Source organism: Sorghum bicolor, chromosome 3 (assembly GCF_000003195.3).
Source record: "Sorghum bicolor cultivar BTx623 chromosome 3, Sorghum_bicolor_NCBIv3, whole genome shotgun sequence".
Classification (NCBI taxonomy): Eukaryota; Viridiplantae; Streptophyta; class Magnoliopsida; order Poales; family Poaceae; genus Sorghum; species Sorghum bicolor.
The window spans coordinates 2,010,451-2,020,132 of NC_012872.2; the positions used below are offsets into that span (position 1 = coordinate 2,010,451).

Consider the following 9,682-nt stretch of genomic DNA (forward strand, 5'->3'; position numbering starts at 1 on the left):
ACAGAACCGAGGCGCCGGCCTAACGCTTTGGCAGTGGAAGAGCTGCAGTCCTGCAGATGGTTTTTGATGGAGGAGAACTCGACCAACAGATACAGTGAGAACATTTTTTTTAAAGAAAATGAAGTAAAGCCTCAAATGGAATATGTAAATCCAGTGATAACCGGGATTATGCTGAATCAACACATAAATCCAATAGCAGATAGGCTAATCTTTACACAAAAAAGAGGGGAGGGGGGATAATTTTGAGGTAATAATGTTTGATTTTACAAAAATTAATCTACATAAACCCCCGTATCTACCCGTTTTCAGAATAGTGCTTCCAAGAGGGAGAAGTAGCCTAAAGCCCTAACTTTCATGCTTATTCACAATTCAGATCATGCCACTCAAATACTCTGGTATGGAGCAAAAGCCAAAACTAGTAGTTTCAGCTTCTACTAGCTAGACGGATGTGATATAACCTCCTTGGCATGACTGTCCAGCCGGCAATCTTGGTAGTACAAGTTTACAACAGCACGAGGAGGAACAAATGATCATGGCAATTATACCGAATAAACTACGTGGTACCACTGTAATAGTAATTAACATCAAGTGATCACTGCAATTTTATCTGCCTCAAGTTTACTAGTAAACCTAAAGCAGCAAATGCAGTAAATAAATGCCTAGTATATCGCAAATTGTGGAATAAAGAAATCTCCGAAGAAAAACATCAGTTAGCAGGGTAATGCAAATGAGACCTATCGTTTCAGAATTATTGCACTCATTGATGGCAGCTAAAAGGACAACTTGTTGCAACATCATGCTCCATCTTATTATCATTGTAAAAAAAATCAATACAATGATAAAAAGATAGATTAGTATGCTTATTTTTATCAGCTGTTCTCACTATCATAAATAAATAATAAAGACACATTTACATAATGTGGAAAATGGTCTGCCATTTCCACAACCATAGAGACCTACGGTAGAATACACTAATATGAACTAAGAAAGGTACAGAACAAGACCTGCAAAACCTAATTACAATGAAGAAAAAGATGTTATTCACATTTTTCTCACTTCATCTTGTAATAGTTGAATATACAGGAAAAGACTACAATGCACGTCTGCAGTTAGGTGGTCATATATCACTCCATGTATCATCATCGCCACCATCACTGGCCACAGCCTGATAGAAGAAATCATGAGGAAACTAGAGTAGCACAGAAGGTAATGTGAAGGGAAATAAGCACAGTACTAACCTGCCGGATAGCATTTGCTTTCTCCAAAATTGCTACAACGTTGGAATTGGCTGTAGATTGTGATGAGCCATCTGTCTTAGATGCATTTGTTCGTCTTAAATTGAAGGTCTGCATAACACAAACATATTGACCAGTTAGCTAAGCCTTACATGGAGGGTTTCTGCTCTTAAAGTAGCATCATATCATGCTGACGAGGTAGAGTTCAACAGACTGTTAGCAAGTACAACGATCTACATATTCAAGATACCTTGCTCCTGATTTGCTGAAGCAACTCCTCCCTCTCGTCCAAGCTTTTAATGTCACCGCCTACTGCTTTTTTTGACCTTTCATGTCCATTATTAAGCTTCAGCTGTTCTGTCTGTGATAATTCATTAGGCAAAATGAACAAAATAATCATAAATATTATGCAACTATCAGAAACTATAAATTGGTAATGAGGTTCCTAACTTCAAGAATCAACTGGCCATTACTGGGACTTGTATTTGTTTTAGTTGACAAAATAAATGGCCACAGGAAGCTGGACATGGTTAGCCTGTGAGAAACCGTGTTGTGGGTCAGATAGCTTTTTTGAATCACAGTTCATCAAATTCACGGTAAGCATCCCATTTTGTTATCCTTTTGGGTCAATTCAACAGCTATATGAATATTCTTTTATAAAAAAAAGTGAGATCTCTCAGATCCAAAAGATGCCACATTTGTTTCTTGTAAGCTACTCCCTCCGTTCCAAATTATAAGATGTTTTGGCATTTCTAGATGCATAGATTTTGCTATGCATCTAGATATGTACTTATGTCTAGATACATTGTAAAATCAATGAATCTAGAAAAGCCAAAACATTTTATAATCTGGAACAGAGGGAGTGCTTTTTTATAGTAAAAGTAAAATAGCACTATAAAATCATAAAGAATAACATAGGTTTTTTTCAATTGAAAGAGCAGAACAAACCTTATCCCTGATCTGCTGAAGCAAACTTGACTTTATATCAATGATACTAGGAGGATTAGTAATTTCTCTTACTCCACCAGTTTTCTGGACATCCTACATATACCAAGTAGATAATTTCATTAACGATATATAACAGCAGTAATTATTTGTCACCGCAAGTATTCGAACAGGATCAACCAAATAAACACTCCATACCACTTCCTTAGCATTGCCTTGTAGATCCAGTGGTGCAGTTGGAGGAAGGTGTTCTTCCTGGGCAGAGGTGTGTATATGTGGTAGGCTTGAAGTTTTCCTAAGCATATCTTTAGCTGTAATGCATGTTTCCTCTTCTAGTGAAGTTGTTTGTCTTGTCATCCTCCACTGCATTGGGGGAAGAGGAGGTGGTGGTGGCAACTGATCTTCATCTGGTAGCAAATTCACCGGATTATGTGGAATGGAGGTTTCACCATTTTGATCATCGCTTCTGGACATCAATGTGTCAAAGTTTGGAAGTTCTTCAACAGTACAGGAGGATTCTAAAGTGCCTATTACATTCTGATCCCCAACATTTGCAAGTGAATCATCTGACTTCATGCCAGATAAGTTCATCTGCTCGAATCCCATGTAGCTAGATAAAGGTGCTGTTGAGGATCCTATCGGATTTGAATCATCATACAACTCATGTTCCTCCAGCCCAACTCCATCTTCTTGATCCCACGCCTCAGAGTTTGAATATAGTCGTGGACTCAGATCATCATATGAAGAATAACTATATGACCTACCAAAAGTGTCATCTTCAGACTCAGAACCACTGCCTGGCTGTGGAATGGAAGACTCTGAAAGTAACTGAAATGTTGGTAACATCATATCATCAGAAATTTCATGAAGATTGCCATCACAGAAATCTAGGTTCAGCTTTGACGTCTCAAATGCACTCATAGGGTGAAAAGATATTTTCATGTACTCAAGTGGTGGAGACGATTTCTCAGAGTAATGGCGGCTAGAAAAGATTGATGATTTGGTTAATCCATCCATTCCATTTTCTGTTTTGTTCTCAAACTTAGTTTCCTCTGCAAATACCGTTTCAACAGGATTTATAGTAGATTCATCTTTTGCACTTGTATCAGCATTCGCCCTCTCAGATGACATAGGAAGATCAGTATATTTGGAAGAAGTTCTTCTCTGAAGTGTATTAGCAAGAAATCTTTGTGCAATGCTTGAAAAGCTTGATGCAGACACCATATGCACGTTATTACTCATGTCAGTTGAGTATATTCCGGTGCCAGTTTCAGCACTTCCTTCAGATTCTAGAAGCTCACTTATTGAAGTATGTTTGCCAGACATGTTATTGTGCTCAAAGGATGAGGAAAAATCTGAGTGCCCATCTGCATGACTATGAATTGGATCGGGTATTCTGGCTGCTGATTGATTGGCCCCTGAGCTATTGAGGTTTGCAGAACCAGGACGGATACCAACAAGCTTTTCCACAAAGCTGCTGGTAATTGTCGTGTTTCCATTTGGAACATCTACAACTGCTGATTCAGTCGGCTTTGAACAGTGCAGTTCTGTGAATTCAGTTGAATGGACTGGTTGAGCTTCTTTAAAACCAGGTGGAGTATCCTCCCTTGGACCATCTTGGGCACCAAATACTGGAGGTTTAGATGGTTCAAGTCCAAAGAGCCCAGCATTTGTCCAGAGTTTAACAGATGGTACAACAGTAGACGTGGTAGAGGCATTTGCAGGAACACCTTGAGTTGCAGGCTCACTCCACGAACTAGACACTTCACTGGCACCAGCAGACATAGTAGACGTATTTGTAGGAACATCTTGAGTTGCACATATATTACCTGATGATTTGTTAAGAGGCTCACTACATAATTCAGACACTCCAATCACACCACAATCACCAACTCCCTCATGGCTCTTTCCAGCATAATCCTGAGTCCTACTTTCAGGAATAACACATGAGTCATCAGAGTGATCACCAGGTGAACTTTTATCAGCAGGTGCCATCTTGAAACCCACCTCATCAACTACCATGTTGGCAATGTTAGGTCCTGATACAAAATTATTGCCATCAATAAGATCACCAACACTTTCTGCATCACTTTCAAGGTTTTCGTTGGCAACAGCAGACTCTTTATTGGACGGAATAACCAAACAGGTGGAGAAACCTGGTTGAGGAATCTCGGGAAAGTACCCAAGATCATCGTCTGGCTTACTCTTGGGTATTTCATTGCAAACAGGGGATCCATCATTGGGAAGTATGGCTGAATGGACCTGCAGAGGCTCTATAATCTCACAAGGATCTTCGCGAGCACCCTCTGCACCACTCTCATGGATATTAGTGGTGACAGATGACTCTCTATAGGGACTTACAGATGTATAGTCTGAAACTTCTAGTTGTGAGACCTCAAGAGAATCTGCATTTGACAAACTGGGAAAATCAATTGCTCTTTCTGAAGCACAAAGAATACCAGATTCTTGACATGTGTCAGTAAAATCAGCAACATAGGAATCGGGACACTGTGGAACAATATTATCAATTGCCCCCACTTGAGGTGCTTCAGCATTGAAGGAAGGTGCTGGCACCCCTTGATTCTTAGTTTGAAATTCAGATTCAGTTTCTGTCTCAGATTCAAGTGTATTAAGTGCATCCATGTAGTTGTCGGCTTCTCCTGGAATGTCATCATGGTGGTTCAAGACTGATGGCACTAACAGTGATTTTGTCTTTTTAAGTAAGGCATCTTGCTGCTCCAAGGCATCCATTACCTTATGGCCAGTTTCTTTCTGCACAGAGCTAATACATGTAGGTTCTGCATCTTCAGCCTTATCCATAACAATATCGTCACAGTAGACAGAACTTGTAGACATGATAATTGCAGCCTTTTCATCCCATTTAACATGAGGTGATCTAGGAACCATATCACCTGCCTGGGAACAATGCTTCAAATAGTCACTATGATCATCCACGCTGGTGCCATTAAGTAGTATGCGTGAAGGCAGACCACCAGGCTTTTGCAACTTAGTATCCAATGACTTGCCATGGCCATTCTCGTGAGGAACTGCAGAAGGTTTTGCATCAAAAGCTTGTTCTACTGAACTCAGTTGTGTCTTCGAACTAAGAGAAGAAGATCTGCTTATATTGTCAGGATTAGATCTTGCGTCAGGTGTAGACCTATGCTCTGAGATGCTCTGACCATCGTTGCTGGGAGATGCAAACTGCCTGCTGGAAAATAAACTATTAACAATGTGGTTCTGGATAGGCCATTCAAATATAAAAAGGGAACAACCATAGAAGATGAACTGGAATACTGGATACACGATTATTGTATCTTAAAGTATGGAATGTGCAACACCTGTTAACAAGTTGGCCAGCAGTAAGTGATCGCTGAAATTCAGTGCCCCTATGCCTAGATGTGGCTTGCCCATGATATGGCTCCCTTAGTCGTGATCCTTTTCTCTGTATAAGTTCATAAGCTCTATTAAGTCTTTTGGCAAGTTTCAAACATGACAAAAGATTACTAAGCACTGATATCAACTTCAGAAAGTGAGAATGAAAAATATAACCTTAATTTTCTGCGATCTCTTTTCTCTTTGTAGATTAGCAGTTTTGTCTGCTCTCGTCATATCCCATGCTTTCTTGAAATAGGATGGATCAGAATATCTCTTTACACAAGCCCCCGCGCCAGCAGTATCAAATCTGGAAGGCAGTAATTTAGATACCAAAAAATGTTTATTAAGGAAAGTTCCCGCACTTACTTATCGAGAAGGTAAAGCCGTGGTGGATCTCGGCATTCTTCATAGGAATCCATCATAAAACGAGGCAGATCACTCGCTAGCAGGTGATTTTGCTCATTTTGAAGCTGAGTGTGCCAATCAGAGCCTGTGTTTTATCAGTAAATTCAGTAAGATTGCAAGATAATCTTGATATCAAAAAATTCAAGATGGACAAGAGAGGCGTTCAATTATTAGGATGGACTCTCATGATCGGGGTACTTTTAGACATCGATGAAGTAAATAAAAAATTACCCGGAACATAGGCAAAATGTATGTGACTCTTCTGATTCTTCACAGCTTTTTCAAGAGATGGAAGTGCTGCTTCAATGTTCTGTACTCGAGTCAGCACCTTACGACCCCTGGCAGACGTAGCTATAACTTGCTCGTGTAGATCATGGAAAACATCAGCCGCAAATCTGGTATAACCAAAGCAGCACATCAATTTCACCAAATACTATTTATGAAAAATTTATTAGCATATCAAGAAACACGGTACGTAACTAAAACTGCGCAGAGCACTTATAAAACGGGAAAAATTATAGAAGCATTAACAGACAAACAAACCCCTCAGAGTGGCAACGGTTTTTCCCTAGCAAGAAACGGCAATTACCAGAACCCATGGAGATTCTCCAGCCAAAATTAGCAAAGAACCCTCAAGACAAACATTTAACAACATCAAGTCAGCCAAAATGCATCCAGTCAGCCACTAAGCAATCTAAAACAGAGCCTTTTCGGAAATCACTGGTTGTTTCATATATAAGATTAAAAAGAGACTTTCCGCAAACATAAATTCTAAGGTAAGACAAGATCTTACCTAAGACCTCCACATCACACCCGGCGCACACAATCAATTAGCACTAGTTCGGCTAAGCATGCCTCCTCTACCGAGCGAATGCGGCCAAAAACCGCCTGAATGATCCCAGCAGATATAGCTGTTCCGCTCCAAAAACCTGAATTGCACTATCCTATCCAATCCAAACCTAGCACTAGATCTCAGAAAGCACAAAACCCGAACACCGCCACTGCTGCTACAAAAGGACATTCAATTCCTTCAATAGCTGGCACACAGAAGCACTGCTCTAACGATTCCCATTCCTATGGCACAGCACTGCGCTGCGCTCATTCGATAAGCAAATTCAACCACCACAACGGCAGATGCCGCAGATCCCACTACTTCATACAACTCCAAACCACAGGCCGAAACCAAACACCCCAACCAGTGCCGAAGTCCCCGCCGGGAGCCGCTAGACACGTAGCGCAGTAGATCCCAGCCGCCGGGAACCAGACCACAGAGGCGCACGGCCGCCAGCTCGAAGCACGCATAAACCGGGCAGGACGAGGGAGCGAGGGAGCAGGGCCTTACTCCGCGAGATCTCCGAGCTGGCGCAGGATCCCGACGAGCCCCGCGACGGCGACGCCCTCGAGCAGCGCCTTGGGCTCCTCTTCCCCCGCGGCGGCGGCGGAGGCAGTGGCTCCCCTGTTCCCCGCCACGGCGGCGGCCCCGGCTGCAGCGGCTCCGCCGCCGTAGAGGCCGGGGTCCCCCAGCCCCACCTCATTCCGCACCTCGAACCTGACCAGCGGCATCGTTCTCCGCCTCCTCGTCACGGCCTCCGCAGCCGCCCCCTCATGCAGCCGAGCCGCTGTGCTGTGCTCGCCGACGCGACGCCGCAACGGCTACTTTTATTTTGGTGGCGCGGTGGGAGGAGCGTGAGCGGGAGTGGGAGCAGGTGCGCGGCGTCAGTCTGCCGCCTGTGGCCTGGTTGCCGCCCCCGCAAGGAAGATGAGGAGGAGGGAAGGCAGTAGGATGGCGGCTGAGGGAGTGTGAGCGTGAGGTGGACTGGAGAGCGGGAGGGGACGGGAGGGGAGGAGGAGGAGCGGAGGGCGGAGATGGGGGGCGCGTCGGTCTCCGACAAGGTGCGGGACGAAAGGGACGCGGGGAGGAAAAGGCAGCGCGGCGGCACGAGGGGTAAGTGGCGGTGCGGTGTGGTGGTAGGAGCGGGCGGGCGCGGCCGCCTGTGCTCTCTGTCGTGCGGGCGGCTGCGGCTCCCTCCGGCCTCCCGTCCACATCCACATCCACATCCACTCGGGTCCAGCGCCGCAGGTGGGTCGGGTGCGTTCGTGTGCGTGCGCTGGTGCGGCGGCTGTTTTGCTTGCTGTTGCGGTTCCAGTCAGGGTCCGCGTCCGCCGGGTCAGGCCGCGGTTTCTGCCGGCCGTCCGTGCTGTGTCCCCGTGGCGATCGGGCTGGGCGCAGCGCAGAGTCACCGTGGACTTTTGGACCTCAACGGAGAATCAAATCTTGGGGCATGCGATCTGCGCTAGTGTTTGGTGGTGGGCTGGTCATGTCAACTGCGCTGTCTCGACTCTCGAGCGAAAATGTTACGGGGTGGAACTGGGGACAGAAATCACTTGAGATGATGCTTACTCACAGGATTGTTGTTGTTTCTTCTTTTTTTTTTTCAAATTATTATGTGAGGAAAAAATAAAGTGTACGATGTTTGTGTTACAGCGCTTGCTAAATCATTGCAGGTCGGTAACCAACCTGCGATTCTTTTGAGACGTCCTTTGGGAGGTCGGGGATCTTAGGCTAGTAGATCTAATTATTGGGTCAAGTGTTTACGTGAGCGCTTTTGTACTTGAGGTCCGGCATAACCAATGATGATGGCGGCAGAGCGGGTGGTAGTGGTTCCAGTTCTAGCTAGCTTAATCATCCCATGGTGTAATGAAATGTAATCTAAAAGGGAACACGCTGGGCTTTCTTTGAGAAATTGTTTCTTTTTAAAAGTTTGGTTAGGTATGTATATAATGGTACTAATATTTTTAATGATGCATAATAAGTACATCTGATGGATCGTAAAATATATTTTTATAATAAATTTACTTAAAAATACGTATATTTTCTAATATACATCTAGTTAAATCTAACTTTTCTCGATAGGATATGTGTAATTATTTTGAGTGAGGGAGTAAATAAATTTATAGGTATCAGATGTACCAAACCATGTTTGATAGAGCACCCTTACAGGTTGACACGGCCATACAAACAATGATCCAAGGCCATAGTAGGTAGCCACGAGTTCTCACGCCAGCGGAGGACGCCAAAGGCTGATGGCGGAAGCGGACATGCACATCCATGGTGGAGCTTGCAAGCAAGAGTGTGATCTCTACTGGCAAGAGTTTTTTACAGAAACCGAACGGGACCATGCATACATACTACATGGTTCCAACTGAACACAGGACAGCGAATTCAGTTTCGGATGTTCGCATATGCAGCGGCAGGTAGATGGAAGATGGAGTCGCAGTGGCCCGTGGCACGCAGCAGACATAGCTGGAGATGGACCGTTGCTCCCTTCGCTTTGAATGCCCCTGCACGGATTCTCTGTTCCTGTGGCGCCATGGCTTGTCGCCAAAATAAAGTCCTGGTCCAAAATATTAGAAGGGTCCGTTTCATCTAGACACCTAGTAGTAATTGTTTGTCGCTAACCCAAAAAAACCCCACTAGTAAAAGATTTGTTTGTTATACACACTCCCTCCATTCTCTTCTATAAAATACATAGTTTCTCAAACTATACTTTGTTCATTTGTTTATATATATTATTTTGTTCATACTTACTCCTTCCATATAGGATTTATATGTCGTTTTGGACAACGTTTGGGTCAAACATTGAAAATATAAATCATTAAAATAACGTTTAAATTATTGAGTTTACAAATTTGAAAATTATATGAATATATGTGTCTTG

The 9,682-nt window shown here is 43.6% G+C and overlaps 1 protein-coding gene across 3 annotated transcripts; it reads right to left on the reverse strand.

The window, feature by feature from the left end:
* Nucleotides 761–7,870, reverse strand: LOC110433790 (SCAR-like protein 2). 3 transcript variants are annotated; one of them, XM_021456384.1, is made up of 10 exons: nucleotides 7,306–7,870; nucleotides 6,195–6,358; nucleotides 5,925–6,048; nucleotides 5,733–5,865; nucleotides 5,522–5,625; nucleotides 2,379–5,391; nucleotides 2,184–2,276; nucleotides 1,486–1,596; nucleotides 1,239–1,346; nucleotides 761–1,165 (listed from the first exon to the last, which is right to left on the reverse strand). In XM_021456384.1, the coding sequence occupies exons 1-10, from the start codon at nucleotides 7,524–7,526 to the stop codon at nucleotides 1,118–1,120; spliced, it is 4,119 nt and encodes a 1,372-aa protein (XP_021312059.1). In that variant the 5' UTR covers nucleotides 7,527–7,870; the 3' UTR covers nucleotides 761–1,117. The 3 variants fall into 3 exon arrangements, with proteins under 3 accessions (XP_021312059.1, XP_021312060.1, XP_021312061.1); XM_021456385.1 differs by having other exon boundaries at nucleotides 840–1,165; nucleotides 2,379–5,388; XM_021456386.1 differs by lacking the exons at nucleotides 761–1,165; nucleotides 1,239–1,346 and adding an exon at nucleotides 1,686–1,770.

Excerpts from the sequence above, each read along its gene's own strand:
- LOC110433790 (XM_021456384.1), bottom strand. The coding sequence starts at position 7,526 with ATGCCGCTGGTCAGGTTCGAGGTGCGGAATGAGGTGGGGCTGGGGGAC. Across the intron at positions 6,049-6,194 it reads ACATTTTGCCTATGTTCCGG|GCTCTGATTGGCACACTCAG; the intron begins GTAATTTTTTAT and ends GATAAAACACAG. Across the intron at positions 5,392-5,521 it reads GCTGGCCAACTTGTTAACAG|CAGGCAGTTTGCATCTCCCA; the intron begins GTGTTGCACATT and ends TTTATTTTCCAG.